Source organism: Melospiza georgiana, chromosome 7 (genome assembly GCF_028018845.1).
Source record: "Melospiza georgiana isolate bMelGeo1 chromosome 7, bMelGeo1.pri, whole genome shotgun sequence".
NCBI lineage: Eukaryota > Metazoa > Chordata > Aves > Passeriformes > Passerellidae > Melospiza > Melospiza georgiana.
Window position 1 is genome coordinate 35,935,962 of NC_080436.1, and position 23,815 is coordinate 35,959,776.

The window sequence follows — 23,815 nt, forward strand, 5'->3', positions numbered from 1 at the left end:
GAATTGACTGCCTGCACATCTTTGGTTTCAAGTGTTATATTTTGGGTCAGTTTAGTTTCAATTTTTATCAGAACATCAACTGCAGGCAAACAATTCTGCATGTCTGTTACAGAGTTCTCTGTCGATACATAATTTCCTCTTTATCATATACATATCTCACTTAAGCCCTCCTAGCATAATTCTTTGTCATTTCACAAGCAATCTGCTTTTTAGAAGGAATAGGGAAGATTTCAAATGGCATCAGCTGCCTCAGTCTCTCATCTTCAACCTGTGGGTTTGTTTCTGTTACACACAGCACACAATATATCCTTGGCTGTGATTTGTGTTCCCTTGGTGTCCCACTTAAAAACAGGGAGATAAAAATCACAAATAATGAGGAGGAAGATTATCTACTCTGCCTATTGAAACCCTGAGGATTTTGATGACTAGGAGTGAAGGAAATGGAAACAAAGACGATACATGAGACACAATTCAAACAGTTGTACTGTTTATGTGTATTTGGAAAAAAAAAAAAAGAAAAAAGGAAAAGAAAATAGAGGAAAAAGCTGGCACATAACTCAGAGAAGACTGAAGAAGCTTGTACTTTCAGCTCCTTTATTCTGAGTTTATATGGACAACTATTAGAATGGTAAACACAGAACAAATACACAGAGAGAAGGGTGGATTTGCTCCTCTGCCAGAGCCACTCTGGTGTTTGCCAGACATTCAGGAAAGAGCCAAATATATCATGGGACTACAAGGACACAAGGAGGGACACAACCCCTCTGTCCTGCTGGTGAAGATCCCTCTTTGGCTTTCACATCAAATGCTGCCTCTGCAGGAGCAAAGACCAGTGGGTTCAACAGCAGAGGTGTCTGTCAGCCCAGTGAATGAATGGAACATGGAAAAACCACACATTTTGTTCAGTGGCTGGAGCTGCTCCCTAAAGCATTGAAAAGGAGCCCATTGAATTCAGGGCCATCTGTCAGCACCAGCCACGAAGAAAATTTCCTGTGGCTCCCCTCTTTTCACAGGCATCTATGGACAGGTACACCAGCAAAAGAGGAGAGAGGCAGTGAGATGCAAATGAGAGGGAATCAGAAGGATTTCAGGAGGACAGACAGACTTTGACAATGTCTAAGCTTAAATAAAGGCAATGCTTCATACAAGGTGGTTAATTTCATAATTACGGTTGTGAAGACTTGAGCACCTCTCTTGTGACATTTAGCTGCACAGCATAGTGACACAAGAAGTTACAAAAAGCCTAGTGATATTGATGGGGAGTAAATAATTTCCTAGTCTTACTACAATTGATCCATTAGCATTCAAGGAAATCAATATTTTTATTAAAACATATTTTAGAAATCTAATCTGTGGTAAATAACTACACTTAGGTGAAGCATAGAAGGACAGCAGACTGCTAAAAATGGCAGCTCTGTATTTACATTCATTAATTTACAGTGACATTCTGTTTTTGGAGGTTTTCACTTTTTCTTTTCTCTGTTATAAAGTTTTAGAGTAATTACTTTAAAAATTAGATTTACACAAAGACAAGAGTTCACATTTTGTAATACCAAATATATATTGGGATTGTCTGTCTGAAAATAGATTTAGATTATGACAGCAAGTAGCCCAAATAATACACAGCCAAATAGGTGGGGATTTTTGGGTTTTTTAACTGAAATAGACAAATTGCACAAAACATATTGTGATGGAAGAGGATCACAAATAACATAATTTTTTAGTACATCAGAATGACTGACAAAACAACTGCCTGAGCTTTAATCATGTCAAATCCAGAAAAAAATAGTCAATTGAACGTATTGTAATGATTCTGAAGGCACTGCAGTTGTTCTGTGGTGCACACAACGCCAATTATAGGATGATGTTTCTGTCAGTTGCAAACTTTAGAAAAAAATAAAAGTATTGAGTTAAACTTAGAGCATGGTACTATGGTTATACCTGTTTCAACAAAGTGTAGTTGGATCCATCAGTGCTAATTTTTCTTATTTCATGATGATCAGCCAGAATTAAGAAAGGTTCCTCATCTAAACCCCGGGAGAAAGAATATATTAGACTAGCTTTTACGTTAATTTATGGAAAATCAGGAATACAATGCTGAAATACAGATGGCTTGAAAAATAAATGTTACATGCTCTGATCAATGTTATGGATGAAAGAAATATTTAAAACATTCAAATGCTCCAAGAAAGATCAATGATGCAGTATAAAAATGAACAAAGCAATCAATTAGTATATCTTTCAATGCAATTTAATTCTTTTGCCTTTGTAATATGGGAACCACATTGCATTTTATCCTAATTTAATGTCAGAGATTAAATGGGAAATATATTTCATTCCATATGTTTTAATTTCAACATTTCCTTTCAATTTAACCCTGACTACTAATTATGGTTGCAAACTAAGCAGGTTTTGATAATTTCATTTTGAGTTTTCCTTTGTCTGAATGATACAGTGAGAAAGAAACATCTACTCATAAAACCCTTGATTTTTTTAAGTTTGAACTGAAGCCAGATTTGACTTTGTGTTACCCCAGCTTTCTAGTTTATAAAAAGTATTCTCTTTCAGATACTCATTCATGACATCACTGAAACATCTCTGAAACTGATATACATAATTCTAAAAATATATTTTTAAGGCTCTCTTTTCTTTGCTCTATTGAGAGACACCTCGACTAAAGCAAAAAAAAAAAAAAAAAGATCACCAGTGATAATTAAAAATGTATTAAAGGCTTTGGATCTACTGCTCTTGCACTCTAGAATGTAATTTGTTGTCCAGCCTACTCTGCTCCTGTACTGAGAACATTTGCATGTTATAACAGAGTTGCATTTTCTTTTTTTTTTTCCTGTTCCTCCTTTTCAGATGAGGAAGTTTGATGTACATTCTAATATTCTAAAGGTGATGAAATCTTATCATAACCATGCTATTATCATCTGACTCAGAGGCAGAACTGTGATGTATTTTAACTTTTCTAATACTTTCTCTAATAAAGTTAATTATTTACACTTTCAAAAACCACTATCTATTTATTACAAATGAGCTGAGGAAAACACAGACTAAAAATATAACTTATTATTGCATTCAGACACAGTCACATTCCTATTTTAAATTGAAAACGTAGCAGATTCAAAGTAACTCTGTCTTTATTTTGCATATAAAGGTACCACAGACCTCGGGGCTAAGTTTTTTTTCCACAAATTATTTTGGTACAGCTGTGGATTATAAAATCATTAAATAGTAATACCTGAAAGGGATTTGCAGCCATTTGGGTTATCAGGCTGTGTTTCATACCCTTCTGCACACAAGCATTTGTAGGTTCCATAGGTATTGATGCATTGCTGGCTACAGGGAAATCCAGATGAACATTCATCAATATCTACACAAGTTTTGCCATCATCCTTCAGGAGGAATCCAGGCCAGCATTTGCACTGGGAAAGAAAAACCAAATACATTAATTTTTAATTCTGTTTATCACCTGTGTGTACTTGCTTCTGAATATGTTAGCATCATAAACTTTTTATGTATCTCATTTTTTCAAGTAACATCTTAATTACATTGCTGCCTGTATGGTTTACAGGAGGCATGCCTACTTTTCTTTTCAAATATTGCTGATGTGATCCTAAGCACTATTTCCTCCATAAAAACCCAAACAAAATCCTGTAGAATGAGTAATTATTCTTCCTACTTTAACTGAAGAAAAAGTAAAGCACACCTTTTCAAAAATATGGAAAAGATTTTTTTCCTGAAAATAATGATGGATGGACCCTTTGGAGTTCTTAAGTTTCAATTATACATGTGTTTTTTGGTAAAGATAGACAGTTTTTAACAATTTTTCTTGGAATCATTGATACCACCCAGCAATCTGCGTAACCAACACAGGAATGTGAATCAGAACTCCTGAGGCTGATTAGGAGCTGGACGTGGACAATTCTTGTAGATCTCCTCTAATTCAGAATATTCTCTGTTTCTCTGACGTTTATTTGGGTCCAGTGATGATCCTGGCAACTTTATCACATGCAATGTGAAAGGCGCAAAATACAACTGAGCAGAGGGGTTTTAAAAAAGGGGCATAAATTTTATCAACAGAAGACTTCCTGTCATGTTCCCTTCTACGTTCTCTATTTCTCTCTGCAGAGATCCAGGACGTGTTTTCTCCACCACTTCAACAAGGTTTTTGTTGAACCCAACAGCTCCTGAGTCTCTGTCTGAACCCTCTCAGCTCCAGAGGGTTGAATTCCTGCACATCTACGCCAAGCTGCACAGATTTTATTTAGTTCTCAGTGGGCCAATGTTCAGCTGAAAAGACGAAACTTTGGGAGTGCAGTTAGGGTTACTTCAGAGTTAAAACCCTGAAAAAAAAGTCTTTCTTCTATTTTTAGCTGCTATTTACAGGCTGCTGCAGGTTGTTCCTCTCTACTTGTCAAGGCCAAAGAGCAGATTCAAAAAACATCCTCACACACAGACAATGAACAGTTTTGCTCTGCTACTAAAGTGATATTACTTTAAATATTTCTATAAGTCTCTGTCTTAGGAAAAAAAAACAAAAACGAAACAAAAACCTGGAGAAAACCACTATTTCGGCTCTTCATTCCTATGTATTGTAAAATTTTTACTCATTGATTTTCAGTGCTCTGTATACACCAGTATGATTTGTTGTATTTAAAGCACCTTTCCGTAGGTTTAAAATATGCACTATACCATTTTTTAAATACAATAGGCAATTGTTTGCTTACAGGGAATGAAAATTTGAATGTTCTTATTTTGGCATGTAAGCTACTTCACTACAAAGAGATACCACACAGTGGGACTTTATTATAATCGTGCAGTGGTTAAACACTTGAGAGCTAAAAATTCACATTATATTAAACCACATTTTGCAGTTATTCACCTTGTATCCAACAGGAAGGTCCTGGCAATCCTGGGAACAGCCACTGACTTTCTTACTGAGGCATTCATTAATGTGGCAGCTCTTCTCATCAGACCCATCACTGCAATCTTCTTTGTTATCACAAACCTCGCTTTGAGGAACGCACTTGCCGTTTTTGCACATAAAAAAAGAGCTGTTACATGACTGCTCTGGAAAATAAAAAAAGAACACACAACTTGGTGTCATCTCCTAGTATTTGGAATTAGTTTTCTCATGGATCAGCTGCTGTGTGCAAGCAAAAGTAAAAAAATTGTGTAGCAACTGAATATTTATTCCTCATTGATAGCTTTATGATAACTTCCCACTTTTAAGTGCGTTTGAAGGTTATTCCTCTCCTGGAAAAATGGGTGAAGACATCAACTTATTACTCCCTCCTTTATATTTTTTTCATAAAATTGAGAACCCTCTGCATAATCTTTGCACAAAATACAGTTCTAGTTTCCAAAAGTTAAAAAACATGAATTCCCCCCGTGGATGCTGAGAGGTTTAAGAACACAACTGGCTGAATTCCAATGCATTTCTTGTCTAATGACCTGCAAATATGTTCTTTCCTGTTTGGTAAAATTTCAGTACATCATTTCAGCTACATTCAGATCCTTCAAATAACAATTCGAACATTCAAATAAATATAAGGTAGGTGTGCTGCCTCACAGCAGATGAGTGTTTGACATCGAAATTGGAATAAAGAACCTGGCTACAGTGCAATGAAATGCTAAGGTCTAGACAGAAGAATTGGTCTTTCAAAAAGCCACAAACTAGAACAACATATGCAGACCAGGACTAACTTCCCTCTCAAAAACCAGTCAAACTTCATCAAACTTATTAATGTAAGCAGAAAATATCAATTGGGTCAATAATTTACTAAAAAAATTAAAGCAGTGTTCATTATTTATAGTGGGAGCAACTTTATACCCCCTTTTATATGAACTCCTTCTGTGTGATGAATATCTGGAACATAATAACCATTATAAGAGCAAGGCAGAAACTTTGGAAATTACAATATTAATATTATCTTATTTTAGCATCAACAGGAGTTATGCATTAAGGAAGTGTCTGCTATTTTATTCCATAGGAACTGGTGGCTTGGACTTTGTTAACTGAAGTTTTGGATGCTCAGAACAATTTCTCCTTGCAATATGCAATATCACCATGAAAGCACTGGAAATTCAAGGTGTGAGGTTTTACATTTGCTGACTTAGAGCCCTAAACCATCGCTCTCAAAAAAGAAAGGTCGCATGCGTTCTTTAAAAAATTGCAAAACTTAACTTTTGCACTTGGTGCAAAAAACTACAAACCTGAACTTTTGCACTTGGTGTTGAGAGGGGCTTCATCAGAGTGGTCTGGGCAGTCAAAGTCCCCATCACATTGCCACTGGGAGTTCAGCAGGCAGCGCCCATCAGCACAGGTGAACTCTCCAGGACGGCAGCGACGATACCCTGCAAAACCAGCAACCACCCATCTCATGCTTGCTCCCATAGTTTCAACATAAAATTCTGCATTTTTGAAGCAACAGAAAGAAAATTTTTTTTGCTCCATTTAGAGATGCAGAGTGCTTATACACCAGCAAAGAGAGAAATCAAAATAAAGAAATCTGTAATATACAGATATTTTCTAGCTATTTTCTATTGTGGTTCTCATTTCTGGAGCAAATTTAGGAATAAATAACCAATATAGATTGCAACAGCACAAAACCAGGGATGATAATTGTCACTGTCATATATTTTGGAAAAATCCCTTCGCCAGGATTTCTTCTTCTGGGAAGCTGAGAAGTCTCAGAGGAAAGTGAAAACAATAATGATCTGATTTGCTTCTCCTGTGTTCTGCTGGTTTGGACTGTGGTTGGAGATTGTTTATCCAACATGTGAATTATTTTTACTTAATGAAAAATCATGGTCCAGCTGTGTCAGGACTCTGTCCAGAGTCACGAGTTTCCATTAGAAGCTTGTTAAGCCTTCTATAAGTATCCTTTCTCTATTCTTTAGTATAGTTTTAGTATCATATCATATCATAATAAATTAGTCTTCTAAGAATATGGAGTCAGATTCTCAATTCCACCTTCATCCTGGGGACCCAGTAAATACCACAGATAACCACCAGTTTGTCATTTTGAAGGGGATATTTACTCTATATTTTCCATAAATTTTATTTATATAGATTAATGCTTCTGAGTATGGCCCAGATACATTGAACAGACACTCAGAACATATAAGAAACCCTAAATTCATGTGAATGCTGAAAATTAAACATTCACATGTGGTTATAATTGATATAATTTAAATGCAGTCATAATCATGACAGATGTGTTTGATTCTTTGATATGAAAAAAAATATATGGAGACAAAGAAAAAAATTCATATAATAAACAATAAATGCCAGGGCATACTTTTAAAATCCTCCTAAATATTATTAGCAGTAAACTGCAATTCTCTATGGAAAATAATTTGTCACTGTAGCCCCAGATACAAGTTAATTCAAGCTGTATTAATTACTGCATAGTTTAAAACTGAGAATTAAAACAATTAAAAAAAAAAAAAAAAGAAGAGCTTTCTTTTTCAATAATGCCTGAGACCTTGAAGAATGCCTTACAGTCAGCAGTGTGAAATTGTTTTATTTACTATATTTTTGTTATACTTGCCACATTCCAGGGATTCATCTGATCCATCTCCACAGTCGTCATCATGGTCACAAACAAACTGTTTGGGAATGCAGACTTTGTTATGGCACATGAAAGCATTCTCATCACAAGTGTTATTGGGAGCTAAGGAAAAATACAGCACATAAAAAAAAATAAGAGAGAAATTGAGAACAATCAGATAAACAACCGATTTTCTTACACAAAGATGAAATGAGAAGTGAATTTGAGGGAATTCAATGGAAATAACCATAACTTTTTAGTCAGATAAAAAGCGTCACACAATTGAATACCAGAAAAAGCTACTCATCACAAAGAATGCTACAGAAGTAAAGATAGCTGAAATCTTCTGTAATCCAAGAAAGAAAAGCTTCAGAAGTCGATGATGTCTATGGCTAAACTGAGGTCTGGCTCTGAAGAAAAGAATGTTTTGGAAAAAGAGATGTCTTTATATTGGTCTGCTCCTGAACAAATGCTCTTTCAAGCCCACAAACACTCAAAATATATGGAATATACTTATGTACCATTTTTATGTATTAATAAAAAAACCCCTCCAATGAAACTATTACCAAACTCCTGACACTGCTCATGGAAATGTGTCCCAGGTAGACTGAAGTAACATTCTATAGGGCAGGAGATGTCAGGACCTGAACAATTAAACAGAGTCAATTGAAGACAGAACTTGCATCTCCCTTCTATCATACACAACCTCCTTTACATGAGCAGCAGCATTTTCTTCAGGAGGAGCAATAAAACTGCAGAGTCCCTGAAGTGCTGATTTTCACCAGTAAACACTGCATAATGCCCATGAACTGCCACACACCCTGATCCCCACCTGGGCTGCCTCCCTGTGTCAGCCCGAGTAAAGCTGCGAAGGACGTGCTCACACGTGGGTCAGCACTCTTCACCAGCAAAATGGACATGAAAATAACATGAAATAGCATGAGAATAACATGCTTGTGGGCGTGCAAACCTACCACAGCCCGCTGTGGAGAGCTCATCGCTTCCGTTGGGACAGTCGCGCTCGCCGTCGCAGAGCCAGTGCTGGGGCACGCAGGCGTGGGAGCCCAGGCAGCTGAAGGTGCCTGCAGCACACGTCACTGAGCCTGGGGACACATGGCAGGGGGGCCATCAGCACTGAGCCATCCCAAATCCCCAGCTGGAATACCCTAGCCCATGCTTGCGTGGTGACTGGCAATGATTAAAGGGGTTTATTTTAAAATCTCAGCTATTATTATGTACATTATGATAAACTGTAGCCGTGATATTTTCTGAAAAATCCTTTCCTTAGGATTTTTTCTCTTGAGAAGATGAGAGGACTCAGGAACAAAATGTAAACATTGATTATCTGCTGCTGTGGAATGCAACAGGTGCATCTGGGATTGGTCTCGTGTGGTTGCTTCTAATTAATGGCCAATCACAGTCAGCTGGCTCAGACTCTGTCCAAGACAGAAGCTTTTGTTATTCTTATTTCTTTTTCTATTCTTAGCTAGCCTTCTGATGAAATCCTTTCTTCTATTCTTTTAGTATAGTTTTAATATAACATATATAATAAAATAATAAATCAAGCCTTCTGAAATATGGAGTCAGATCCTCGTCTCTTCCCCCATCCTAAAACCCCTGTGAACACTGTCACAATAAACCTCCTGGCTGGGATTGTTTTACAGTCAAATTTTGACAGAATCACTGGGTTGGAAGAGACCTTCAAGATCATCAAGTCCAACCCAGCCCCAACATCTCAACTAAACCCTGGCACCCAGTGCCACATCCAGGCTTTGTTAAGCACATCCAGGGATTGTGATTCCACCAACTCCCTGGGAAGACCATTCCAGAACTTTATCATCCATTCTGTAAAAAAAAATTTTTCATAATATCTAACCTTGGTCTCCCCCATTCAGCCTGATTTGACCCAACCCAGGAGTGAAAAGATCCAACTCACCACAGATGGCATCACTCTCATCCAAACCATCCCCGCAGTCATCCTCGCCATCGCAGGTCCACTGCTTGGAGATGCACTTGTTTGCAGAGCAAGCAAACTGATTCCAGGAGCAGGACGAATCTGGGGGTGACACCAGGCCCTGCATTTGTTAGGTTCACAACATCACTGCATTCCCTGCCGTTTCAAGCACAGTTTAAAATTTTTTGCACTGCTCCTTTCTCTTCTCCCACTTTCCATGTATTAAAACGCTCCAACTCAGCACAATCTCAATCTTGTTATTCAGCATATTATCAGTTTGTCCAAGAGTTTGCATTCACCAACACATTTTTAAAAACAAACAGTGAAACATTCCAAAATTTTCAAATCTTTTGTAAGTGAGATGAGGATGAACACTTTAAAAAACTGAAGCCTAGTTTGCATATTTAACAGCTGCTACAACTACAGTGAACTCTTTTATTTGGGTAGTAGGACAGAGAGGGCACAGTTCAAATTTTCCAACTCAGCCTTCCTCCTGGTATTCCAGCAGCTAACTCCATCTTTAAAAGATGTTTTCTTATTTTTTCTCACAAGAAAAAATTCTGTGTTTTTGCTTTATCACATTTACACTTTTCTGTACATTGCAAATAAGAGCTTAGTTTCTACATTTCAAAATCAGACTGCAAAACTCTCCTAAATCAATGCTATTCTTTTCTGAAAAACTCCTGTCTTGCATTTTTTCTAGTCTTCTTTCTTTAAGAATAAAGTTTATTTTGTTGCAACTGATTTTGATGACAAAAAAATTTAATATTAACATTAAAAAGAATTTTAGGTAATAAAACCTGAATTTGAAGGACAGCATTGTAACAGGTATCTTAAAATGGGTAAGAGCAATCAATGGGGAAAGAAGCATTGGCTTAACCCCCTTCTCTTTTGCCCACAAAAATCAGCTAATTCAGTTTACAATATCGTACACAAGAGTATAACACCTGGAAATATAAACACCAAGTTATGCTTGACAAATGTGGCCAACAAAAAAGACTCTGATTGTCACAGTGCACAGCACTTCCTAATTTCAAAGTTATGAGATAAAAATACACAATGTAAACTGCAAACCAAATATGGAAGCATGTCAGTGGGAACTGGGTCATGAAGAGAGTAATAAAATAAATAAGTAATAAAATGTTCAGTCATGGTAAGAAGTAAAGGAAAAAACCCAGAAAAACTGAAAAAAAACCCCCCAAACTTCAGGTCTTATTTAAATTGGGAATAGAAATTTTTAACACTACTTTCTGGTACAATTTCATTACAAAAATAATCCATTCAGGTAATCCATGCAAACTGATAAGACCAGCTTTTACTAGGAGTAAAACCAACCTGCTTTGTGCCTCAATTAGGTAAAATTTAAGAATCTGAAAAGATCTGAGACTGAACAGACTCTTAACCCAGTTCACAGTTCATGCTGTGTTATATTTACATCACTTTTGTCATTATTTTAAACGATTATATCTGTATGGTCTCTGATGCAAAGCAATGCCTACTTTGAGCTTTGGGTATTTCCTGCTGGGCTCCAGACACTGATTCAAATTCATTATATCTGTAAAACTCTTCTAATGAGGAGTTGTGAAGAATTAGTGGAATTGTTAAATATTAAATTAATAGAAAGGCCTGTATATAAATATATCTTTAAGAAAGAAAAAAAAATTAAAGGGCTTTCATTCTGGCATGAAATAGAATTTAAGGTATTGGCAGCATGAAGTATTAGAGTTGAATCTGCAAACACGGCATTAAAGATTTTTTTTATAGAATCTCTGAGATATAAATGCACACTTCTTTGTTTCCAAAGTGCATTAGTGACTAGAGAGATGCAAATAAGACAAAATGCTCACCACAGTGCAATTCATCTACTCCGTCCTCACAGTCTTTCTGCCCATCACAAAGCCAGGTGGTCAGAATACATCTTCCACTAGGACAACCAAAATAATTTTCTTCACATGTGGGTTTGTTTTGAACTGTGATAAAATAAAGAATGTAATGTAAAATGGTCTCTACTAGTATGATTAGGAGCCTAATACATTTCTGCTAAATTTCTGAATACTGATGGACAGAGTGTTTATGTCTAAGAATGGAAAAAAAAAAAAAAAGTGTTCATAAAAATAAATAAAGTGATAGCTAAGTAGTTTAGGGAGCTGAAATAGTTGTTTTTCATTTCTTAGAGAAGAATCAGAGCACAGCTTCAAACCAAATCAAAAGGCCTAGAGAGGAAAGTAGTTCAGTTTACAGGTTTTGAGGTCAGGCAGGTCAGCATTGCTTGTTGTTTTACACCAGCTGAAGAAATTGCCCTTCTGAACTGTCTGCTGTCATTTACAAGATAACCTAATTGTGGCAGTATTTTTTGTCACTGGGAGAAGCCACAAATCTCATGCATGCACTGACTAACAGGAGCTACACCAGTGATGCTGGAGCCAGAGGTTTAGACTTGGTCAGAAACTAAAAACTTCTCCCTTGCCTTTTAATTTTGTTGAGTCAGAAAGTAATTTAAAATTTTACTTTTATGAATGATTAAGAAACCAGGTGTGAGGAAAGAAAACATGCCACATGTAGAGTTTAATGATGCAAGCACAAATATTATCTAATAACAGTTTATTTTCAAAATCTTAAGTAAGGTCCTGGGAAAACCCAGGATGGAATTCCAAGTACTGGAGACCACTGAAACTCTCTGCCATGGTTTTAATTATTCCTTTAGTGTACTGGATTTGTTTTCAGCCTCCTCTCTTTTAAAAGGAAAGGTAAAATAAACATTTATGGATTTTACAGCTGTATGAATAAAAAAGAAAAAAAAAATAAAGATTAAAGAAAGAAGTGGAACATCTGTGATGACTTGGTAGGTATTAAGGGTTCCCTAAGCAAAGCTACCCTCCATGAGTATTTTGCTGTAATTTTCTGTAAGAACAATGACACTGAACCAAACTGCTAATGGGAATTACAATATTCATAACAGAAACAACACTCAAAAACTTAATGTGTCAGAGCAGGTCAGTTTTGAATGAAATGGCAAAGGAAATCACATGTAGGCTGAGTGGGGATGGTATTGCTTCCAACTAAAGGGAGGAATGATCCAGGCAATTAGTCACACATTAAAATGATGGAACATTTTGGCACACATTTGGAATTCAGAGAGAAGTAATACAAACAAATGGACAATGGAATAAAATGCACATTAATGTACTTATGCAACATTGGTTTACCGAAGCTGTAGCACACTGCTCTCAACATTTTCCTTGGTATGGAATAAAACCCTTTCTTTGTTTAAAAATACAGCAAATTAAGCTCTTTTGGCCTTAATGAAGCGTTATATACAATAAATTCTTCATAATTAAGAGATAATCTAGAGAATGTAGAGATTAGAATGAAAGCTCTAAATTAATATGCATCTATTTTATAGGACTGATGGAAGTTCTTAATGATATGTTGGCTGACAGTAGTGCTGAAGTCCCAGGTTCCTCTGGATCCTGGTAATATTTTTGTCAATAAATTTGGCACAATGTATATGAGAATTCTAATAGAACCTTCTGGTGACACAACAGGATTATCACACAGATTAAGAGAATATTAAATGGAAAGAATTAGATTATGTCCACTACTGTGCAAAAAATTTGATGGCATTGAACAACATAAAATTAGAAGTTCTAAATTTAAAAACAAATAAAAATTATTATTTAGTAAATATTTTTATTTAACTAGTTCTTAGAGGAAAGAGAGTTACGAGCCAACAGAAGGTTAAGTTCACTTTAGAACAAATCAATTGTTAAAAAAATAGAAATAAAAAATGTTTTCATTTTGTATTTAATATTCTCAAACTCAGATGAGGAGTTCTGGATAAAAATGGAGCAAACACAAATTCCCTCCTTGATTAGGTAAGAACTGAATATTATGAATAATTCATTGGTTAACGTTAAATAGAACTCCAGTCCTGTGGCTGGGGCTCAGGTTATCATGATCAATTTTCCTGGCTGCTATCACAATAACAACAACCCTGGATTCTACCCTGGCAGCCTTTTCCAAGGACCTCCACCAAATAAAACAAAGTAAAACAAGTCAGCAAGAAAAGAAATACCACCCACTAAAGCAGTAGCTAATAGAAGTTCCTGAGTGATTATGCTGATGCTTGATGAGCTTGACATTTTAATGACTCATGTTTTACTTAAATAAAAATGATAAATGACAGGCCTAACCTGGAGGAAATAGAAAGCTAGACATTACATTTTGCCTCAGAAAAAAAGCCAGTATTCATTCGTAATAATTTCCATAATCCCAGGAAACACAAAATAAAGGTGAAGAAACTGCATTCAGCACTGTAATAATGTCTATGTTAAATAAACCAGTATTGACCGAATTAACATTCTGCAACACAATGAGAAACACTCTCCCTCCCCAAATAGGACCATTTTTTCTTTGTTTAAAAGGTTAATTAATGTTTTGAGTTTGGGTTTTTTAAAAATTTTTTTACAGTTACCTGGGCATTTTAATTCATCTGTATAATCTCCGCAGTCATTAGACCCATCACAAATCCATTCTGGCAGTATACAGAGGGAAGTGGAATTACAGCTGATAAATCCTGAAGATTTTATCCCAAGTTTATAGAAGTAAGCACAGTTTGTATTATCTGGAAAGAGACAGAAAATTACCACACACCTAACACAGCCCGACAGCCTCAACCTTCAATTTTCACGTTGGGCTGGAGGAGCCCACGCAGGCATTGGAATCCCAAGCAGCAACACCCAGGAATGAACCGCTCCAACACAAGGAACAATCAGGGAGCAGCTGCTGGGAGGGAGCAGGAACACCAACTCACTGCAGTTCTTTTCATCCGAGGCATCTGCACAGTCGATGATCTGGTTGCACTGCGCCGATTTCCCCACGCAAAGCCCATCTGCACAGCGGAACTCTGCCGGGCCGCACGCCGCGTCTGCAACGCGCGGATAGGAAGGACGTGAATTTGTGTGCTAAACACGCTCTGCAGAATGAGGCATTCAGAACACACCGTACCTTCCGGCAGATGTGTGATTTGGAGTTTATTACACCTTACAAGTTGCTAATTTTTTAATTTATTTTTTTAGCCCAAAAGTGTCTCTAGGTAATTCAGTTCGTTTTGAGATAATCAATTGTCCTGGTTTTGCAAGATGGCAGATTTCCCCGAGAGGCTGCTATTTGTGAAAAAATTGTGAGCCATGAGAGAACTGGGTTTTTTTCTTGTGGAGAAATCTCCATAATATTAACAAGAGGGACTTCTCTCCCTAAGTGAACTTTTCTAGAAGTGGCAAACTTACTGAAATTTTGGGTTTGTTTCTTTACATTGCCAGTAAAGAAAAGGGAAAGAAAAGGTTGTGAGGCAAGGAGAAGTGTTCTGAAGGTTTTGTCATGATTCTTATTACTCTTTCTTCTAGTTACTGTTAATAAATTTTTCTTCATACCCTTTAAATTTTTGAGCCTGCTTTGCCTTTTTCCTAATCCTACCTCACAGCAGGAAGTGAGTGCACTGGTGACTGGCCAGCACTGAACCCACCACATTCATTGGTGTGTTGGCCAAGAAATCTCAAAATTGATGAAATCTCAGATTGGTGAACCAAAACCACCACATGAAATTGGTGTTTCCACCTGGTTTCAAACTGAAACCACTACACCAGCATTTGAGGGAGGAAGAAGCATTTTCAGGATCATATGTGAATCCCAGATTTATTTCTTGTAAAACCAGCTTGGGTTTCTCGACTATATCTTTTAATTATATTTAGATAAATGATTAACAATAATTTGGTGCCTTTAAAAAATGCTTGCTGCTATTTAGCTTTTAGTTATAAATCACGTGGAATAATATCCCTGTCAAACTTTCTGAATTGTAACTAAGGATTTGTATGGTCTGCTTGTTGGTCTATATGCATTGGCGGTTGCAAAGATATAAATATTCATGTTAAAAGATATAAATCAAAAAACAATTCTGATATGAAGAGGAGAACAATTCTAGTAAGCTTTGCAAAGGATATGGACACTGCCATGGATCTGAGAAGCAGGGAAATGGAGCATTTCCTGCTTCAGACAAGAAGCACATGCAGAGGATAAATCACCATCTTTCAATCTGTCCACAGTAAAGTTACTCTCTCATTACTTCACAGAAGATACAGCACCTGTATTTTATATTTTATATATATAAAACATAAAATATTATATGCATAATGCACATGTATATATTATATTTTAGAGCCAAAACCACTCTCCTTCTAGAAGACTGTAGGTGCAAACCAAAAATCAGCCTTTGCATCAATCCCACCATAAGATTAAATCACACGTTATTTTCCAGCTTACTCCTATTTGCATAATGACTATTTACAAAGCAATATTCAGAAATCACCCAGGAAATAAGATGCCATTTACCTTTGCAGTCAAATTCATCAGAGTTGTCACCACAGTCATTGGCACCATCACAGACTCTGCTGCTGGGAACGCAGCGGCGGTTGGAGCACGGCTTGAAGCCCTTCCGACAGCCTCTGTTCTCTGCAAAGTTAAATACCAGCTCATGATTGGATTGACACCTCATGAAAACAGCCTCACCCTCCATCCAAACAAACATTCCAGAACCATGTTTTTTAATTGGTGATGCGTTCCAAGCTACAGGGAAAAAAACAACCTTCAGAAATTGTTCATCCATTATGCAGCATAACTTGGATGGATATAGGGATAAAGAGCAATAAATGAAAGCATGATGAGAAAGAATGACCAAAAAAAGAGAGAGAGGGTGGCCTCATTCCCAGCTTTCATTATCTTGGTACAAAATGCCCATGTACTTTAAATGCATTTGTTTTGACACACTTGTTTGAGGAGAATGTTTGCATGTGGCATCACACAGAATGAAGCATACTAAATATGGCCTAAACCAAAACAGGAATAAATGGAGAATAATATAATAACAGACATTAGCACAGATTTTTTTGATTTCTGAGCACCAATACCAACAGCGTTCTGCTCAAGAACACTATTGAAGAATGTATGAATTTTACATATAATGATATGTTTGAAAATTCAGGACTAATTTACTAAAGACCTAATTATTGCAGAAGTCACAATAATAATGTTCACTGCATTAGGTATTCAAAATAATGAGTCCAGCACTCTCTCCTTTACCAGATTCAGAAAGCAACACCCTGTATATGACCTAGTGCATGAAAGGACCGCAGTTCTTCCAGGTTTTTCTCCAACATGTAGCAAAATACTTGGTAGATTTTATTTAAATGAGGCAAGGTGTTCACTGTCACACTGCAAATTAATAGAATGTGCTTCATAAAATTACGTGGCAAATCCATGGAAAGACAAATTGTTGGTTCTCAGGATAACAGAATCGTGGAATGGGTTTGAAGGGACCTTAAAAACCATCTCCTTCTACCCCCTGCCATGGGCAAGGATACCTTCTACCATCCCAGATTGCTCCAAGCCCTGTCCAACCCAGCCTTGGACACTTCCAGGGATGGGGCAGCCACAGTTACTCAGGGCAACAAACTTGTTTATTTATAGATTCATTTATAAATCTATTTATAAATTTAATAACTAGCATTTATATATTTTATGTAACTGTAAAATAAGCTATCATCTTTCAAAAAGCAGTTAGCTATGTTTTTCCTTATTTTTGTTCTAGACAGAAACATGAGAACATCTGAGATGCTTTTTATTAAATATGTCACTTAATACATGAAGTTTGGAAGAATAAATATTTTCAGGTAATTTTTCCCATGTCATGTCAAGGTTTTCTTAATGTGTGTTGGCATTTTCTTCCTGGGCATTGGCTGAGCAATTGGTGTGAATAAGAGGAAGTAAACTAAGGATGTTTAACAGCAAAATGACAACAGGAAGGTGAAAGATCTGGAAATACCCACCACAGTAGAAAAGTTTCTCATCAGACTTGTCCTTACAGTGAGCAATGCCATCACAAGTCAGCTGATAATCAATGCATTCACCGTTCCCACATTCAAACTCCGAATAGATGTTGCAAGTAGAATTTTTACCTAAAAATAAACCACATTAACACGTAATTTTTAAAAGCTTTTACAGCTAGTGAAAATGAGAAAACATGCTGGCTGCATTTCAGTTTTGACCTACATGAATTTTGAAAAATTGATTACAAAACAGTAAAACACACCATGGCATCAGAAATTAAAAGCTTCTACAAAAAGAACCTGTAAAAGAAAATACATTGAGAAATATCCATGAAGGAACATGCAGTGAAACAATTCACAAGCACTCGTTCTGATAAGATAAGAACTCTGGAACTACTGTGCTCAGCTTGCTTCAAATCACCCATGTCTTCCCAAACCCCAGCTTGAATGATACAGCCTATACCCCAAGGCACAAAACCTGCTGCTTCCATTTTACTTTTTTCTTTTATTCACAAAAACTCTCCCCTTCTCATCGAGTGGATGTTCTATTTATTATTTTAGAAGAGAACCAGGTGCACATTTAAAATTTTTACTCTTTTACTTAAGAAACAAAAACGTTTCAGAAATTGGACACAAAAGTTCGGTCATGAACTTCAGGGTAAGTCAAACATCTGCTTTGTGAGTATGGTTCTAACCAAAATATCAAAGTGAAGAGAAACAAGGAGGATTTAGGACAATTCAAGAAGAAGAACAATGGAGAAATTATATCCAATTGTTATGCTTCTGTCTTGTTTCCATTATAATCATTTCAGCAAAAATTCAGAAAGAACCAATGTCTGTTGTATGCAATAGCCAAGCCAATATAAATTCAAAGCATTTCTTGATTTGATTGAAACATGAAGAAAAAGTGCTGAAAACAGATTCTGAATAAGGTGAGATCTGGTCTTGAACATGATTTATTTATTCCTTTACATTTGAAGTAGTATCTTTATCTCTTTTCCCTCTTTTCTCCATTTTCTAACATTGTAAGAACTTATGGAGAACAATTATCAATTACATTTGCAGTTCATCTAGTTCAGCATCTTAGACTGCAATCTTTAGGAAAAAAATGAAAAGAATAAAAGTATATATAGCATAACCTGCCCTCAGTTTGAGTCTAACTGGACACCCTTGTAGAGATTGCTTCAAACTCCATCTTGCAGAAACAAAGAATTAAAAAGCCTTTCAAATGGTTTCTTTGATGACAAGTAGTGAGAGCAGTCATTACCCATATCATCATCTCTCAGAATTTCACTGAAGCTTTGTCTCAAGACTCTTGACTGGCAGTAAGTTACACAGCCTAATTACACTGTGAAAGGACAGTTAATTCCTTTTCTCAGCTGGAATTGCTAACTTTCAATTTTATTGAGTATCACTTGCAATTGTGCTATGAAGAAAGGAACTTTTGATCTCAAAGCTAAACTGAAGTCTGTCTTGTTTCCATCCTTTTTCTGTGCTACTCTACCCCATCATTTAATGTCTTCTTTTTTTTTCCTGATAGCAGAGATCAACATTCCCTGCAAACGCTCTACAGAATAATTTAGAAGATTAAATCTTATTTCATGTCCTAGATGACAATTTAAACATGGTTTTACCTAAGAGCAATTTTAAGAGTTGCGATGGATTTGGAAAATATAAATGTAAAATAAATTGTTAGGCATGTGAATTCATCTGCTGAACCTCTCTCTCTTCTACTGCCAATCACTGATTTGACAGCAGAGAGAGATAGGTGAGAAAGAGCTTTAATTAAGCAACTGCAGTAGCTTATCCCACATAACCCTAGGGAAGGATACATACAGATATTTCTATCTATCTTAGCAGTAATTTTGATAAATACATAAAATTCCATTAACAGGAAAGAGTAACCCACTACCATAATAGGAGTTTAAGGAGAGTACAAACACTTTTTAATACCCCAAAAGACTTACAATACAAAAGGGTTAAAAGTCTGGTTTGTGCAGCCAAATCAACTTTTTGGCTATTCAGAAACAGCCAAATAGAAGAAACAAAACGAATGGCTTGGGCCAACTGTCCTATGAAAGCCAAGTGCCTCACAGCACAGAAAAGCATCGTGTCAGCCACCATTACTTACTCACACATCTGTTATCATCTATCAGGACTCTGTCCCCTCTGCACGAGCAGTTCACTCGTCCATCAGGCGTCAGAAGGCACAAATCATGGCAGCCTCCATTCATTTGTGCACAGGGAGATAACTCACCTGGAAGACAAACAACAAGAGATGAACTCGAATTTATTAAATTTGCTTCAGTGGCCAATGTCTTTGAGGGAGCAAAAGTCACCATATCTCAGATTCATGGGCAACTGATTCGGGTTTTATCAGTCAGATGAAAATGTCAGCATCCTTCAGATGCTGGCATGCTAAAGATAAACAAACACCTGGAAAATAATAATTTTAAAAACCTGCAACATTCAAAACCGCAGAAATTTGACAGGGAAGTATTTAGCTGCTATCCACTGAGCTCAACACCCATAGCAGAACATTCCACATAATGCTTATTTACTTGGTGCCCTGGGTTGCAAGATATGCGTGTATTCTATTGCCATCTGTGAGAGGTGGGGCAATTACCTTCTGTTAATTGGGCAGTTTCCTTTATCTTCTCCACAAATCAATCCTCCCTCTGGGAAAATTTATTCTTTTAATGGGCCAGGACACTCTTGAGTGTCCCTGCATGGCTGATAAAATTCGATCATCCTAATGGGAGATGCTTCACCCAGGGGGAGGAGCCAAGCATTCCTACTTGGATACAATCAGAGGTTTGGAACACCACAGCAGCCTTTTCCCAGTGCATTCCCAGAGGAGCAGCTTTCTTCTCCACTGCATTCCCAGAGGAGCCCAGGCCCATCTACAGCACTCCTGGGGCTTCAGAGGAAAACTCCCCCCTTGTGCAGCATCCCTGCTCCAACAGAGCCACAGCTGGCACTGCAGGAGGGCTGAGCCACCATGAGATGGGGCTGGGACACCACCCTGACCCACAGGGGTCATGTCCTACTCTGACTCAGTCAGTGGATTTTTTTTTTTTGTTTGTTTGTACTATTGCATTTGTATCTTAATATTCCTAGTAAAGAACTGTTATTCCTATTCCCATATCTTTTCCTGAGTCCCTTAATTTCAAAATTATAATAATTTAGAGGGAGGGGGTTTACATTTGAAGGAAAGCCCCTGCCTTCCTTAGCAGACACCTGTCTTTTCAAACCAAGACACTTGGGAAAAGGTTATACCCCATCTTTTAGTGATGAAAGAATTTATGAAACACCATGAAACACTTTTAACTCAGCTAAAATTAAGTAAAATCCCTGAAATGAAAGATTTTGGCATTAGGAAACCTGCTTTGTAGCTTACAGCTGTTGGTGTCGTTGGCGACAGCGATGATTCCCATGGGCTGGTGCGGGATGTCGGAGCGCAGAACTTTGGTGTCCCCTCCTGTGTATTTGCTGGAACGCAGGATGGCTCTCCTCACTCCATCTGACCAGAAGATGTACTCATCATACACAGCCAGGCTCAGGAAGGTGCCTGGGCCAGACTTGACAATGACCTAAAATGCAAAAATGCAGAAGAGAAACAGGAGAGGAAGTGCTGTCACTGAATGAGAGGATTTTAAAGTGCAAACTGCGACTCCCATGATGTTTAGGCAAAACACTTAATACTTTTATACCTGCAGCACCTGGGGAAATGAGATAACAGCACTTAAAATGTGTTAAAAGGATGCCACCGGCATCCAAATTCCAGAAAACTAGGCATCTGTTCCTTAATTAAAAAAATCACAGTTTATCTGAATGTGCCTGTAAAAATACCTACTCAACACTTTACCTGCTTAATAGCTCCAACAGAAGAGAGGAGAGGTTCTTTCAGCATGGCTGAAAGTCTAAAAATTCAGTCTTTAGGAACCAAAGTGAACTAAAGAGTTTTAGAACTGAAGAGTACTCACCATATCAGCACATTAGAAACTTGAACACTAGACAATAAATGTTTCAGGCTTCCCAAATCAGAAAAAAAAAAATACAATCTCACCAGAGTAATAGCTAATTTAAAACCTAGAAGGAACAAATGAATTGAAGGTCACTATGTTGTTTGAAAAAACTATCTATCACTATAAGGTCACTATAAGGTTTGAAAAAATTCTAGAAATACAATGAATTTTATCTCAATCCAAATCATGGCTCCTGTAAAATTTTTGCATATGGTCTTCCTTTCCATATATCAGAATTAAAAATTGCACATGAACAGCTTCTCTTCTGAAGAATATGATGAATTTATATCAGTTTTTTAGTTGAAAGTTTCATTTTGGCTGAAGAGAATTACTGCAAGGGGGTTAACATTTCTCTATTAGACAATGGATATAAATAATACTCTTACTACTTTTATTTAATTGTATTCTAGGTTTCTCTGTGAAAAAATAGTAAGTTATGTATATCTATAAAGTGGTAACAGGTCTCATCCAGGCTATGAAAAAAAAAATCCTGGGTCAATGTGCAACTTATCATAGGGAAATTGAGATAAAACTAGAAAAATAATATCCTTTAACACATGTACTTAGATCACCATGGTTTTCCACCTGCTTCATGTGCTTTATCCCCTTTCCCAGAGGGAGTGTATAACAGTGATGGGATTTCATGGAAATCTCCATGAATCAGCCATCCTTTGTGCTTGCAAGGGGATGCTGCGTGGCAGCTCTTTAAAACATGCTGGGATGAGAACAGAGCAGAAATAGTCAATCTGTATTTAATTATTAAATAATCTTATAATTGTGGATGTGTAGGAAGTTTTTCTCCATATGACAAATGCATCTACTATAGAGGACATCCAAATTTCATTTCGTGAAACAAAAGCCCCAACTTTGATACTACAGCTATGCCTTGGAGAATAAGAAGGTGCCCCAATTCTGCAGGATTCAATACCAATGGATGCTCCAGGTTTGCTCCCACCTATGCCAGTTCAGGTTATCTCAATAACCTGCTAACATAAATAATTCTAGTCCTGTGCACAGGAGCATTCCTGTCCATGTTTAAATTCACTTATATGGACAGAATGTCAAAATTGCTTACATTAATCAGATAATTATAACAAATTCTGCTTCACTATGCACATCATGTATATCTGCATATTTTAAAGAGGGTTGGACAGCAAATCATTTTACCCAGTAAAGATTTCTTCCCAGTGATAAATATCCCAAGAGGACAACTTTTCTCTACCCAACATTTTTCCGTAATAAAAGGTATTAAAAGATAAATTGGAATAAATTAATGGTAAAAGATTTTTTCTCTAATTGTGCACATTTTCAGTAAGACACTTTTCGTAATACGCTCTGAAAAGCTTGCAGTATTCATATTCAGATATTTCAGGGGGGAAAAAAAAATTAAAAATCATCTATGTTTTTGAAAGATCCTTATGAAATCCGGCCATGCAGATTTTGCAGCCCCATATTCTTCTCTGTGATAGTGTGAAACTGTCCCAGTTGGAAAGATTTTATTGTTAAAACCAAGACTAAATCACTGCCCTGCTCAGCTTTTTGTGCTGGGGAGCACTGTCCTAATTTATCTCAGATTGGAACAAGAGAATGCAAATTCACTACAGAACTGATCATTGCTGTTCAGCCTTGGGAGAGCTGAGATCCAAATACAATGCCACAAAACCAAACATTTTTTCACTATGTTCACTGTATTTCATTTCCTGGAGTCTCTGTATTATGTCACAGCTCTATCCAAGGGCATTGATTTTATTCAAGCAACCAAAAGAAAGACTTCATATTTCTATCAGCTTTTGTCCACCTTTACATCTCATTAAAATTTATATAGTAACACTGAAAGTTGTGACAATTTTTTTATTTCTATTTTTTAAATCTAAATTTATACTTAAACTTGCAACAACCCAAGTACAATTTTAAAACTTTAAGGAATCATGAAAAGACATCCCTACCATCCCTTCTATGTGCAAGAGTGGAAGTCAGACACATCCAAGAGTACATCCCATGTTTTAATTCTAAATTATACCAAACTTCAGTTACAGAAGATATTTCAAGCTTTAAGTAATATATGAAAATTTTTCTCTGCTTTCTCTGTTTTTTTTCATAAATGCACAGCCAAACCTAAAGCTTGCACTTCTGCTATAGACTGAAGAAGATATCTGATAAAATCTAATTGAATGAAACAGAAGTTGGAATACCAACTGTGAAATTTCTTGAATTGCATTAATACAGGAATTCAACAGAATAAAAACAAACTTCCTAGAAAATGAAAGTTACAATTACTGGCAGGTTGCAATTACATGAAGGTTATAATTACCAGAAATATCTCTAAACCCATATTGATTTTAACAATCACACCTATAGGCCTTCAAAATTATAACTGAGAACAAAACATTC

General features: G+C 36.6%; 1 protein-coding gene across 3 annotated transcripts in view; it reads right to left on the bottom strand.

The window, feature by feature from the left end:
* The window catches only part of LRP1B (LDL receptor related protein 1B), a 642,008-nt gene that overhangs the window by 100,875 nt on the left and 517,318 nt on the right, over window positions 1-23,815 (bottom strand). For 2 of the 3 annotated variants that reach the window (XM_058028149.1, XM_058028147.1), the window contains 14 exons: window positions 20,797-20,989; window positions 19,528-19,653; window positions 17,397-17,525; window positions 15,904-16,023; window positions 14,330-14,443; window positions 13,991-14,140; window positions 11,364-11,486; window positions 9,499-9,618; window positions 8,537-8,665; window positions 7,563-7,685; window positions 6,223-6,363; window positions 4,889-5,076; window positions 3,245-3,428; window positions 1,942-2,027 (listed from right to left, as the gene is read on the bottom strand). In XM_058028149.1, coding sequence (XP_057884132.1) covers window positions 1,942-2,027; window positions 3,245-3,428; window positions 4,889-5,076; window positions 6,223-6,363; window positions 7,563-7,685; window positions 8,537-8,665; window positions 9,499-9,618; window positions 11,364-11,486; window positions 13,991-14,140; window positions 14,330-14,443; window positions 15,904-16,023; window positions 17,397-17,525; window positions 19,528-19,653; window positions 20,797-20,989 — 1,926 coding nt within the window. The remainder of the gene's footprint in view (window positions 1-1,941; window positions 2,028-3,244; window positions 3,429-4,888; window positions 5,077-6,222; window positions 6,364-7,562; window positions 7,686-8,536; window positions 8,666-9,498; window positions 9,619-11,363; window positions 11,487-13,990; window positions 14,141-14,329; window positions 14,444-15,903; window positions 16,024-17,396; window positions 17,526-19,527; window positions 19,654-20,796; window positions 20,990-23,815) is intronic. The other variant, XM_058028148.1, reaches the window with a different exon arrangement.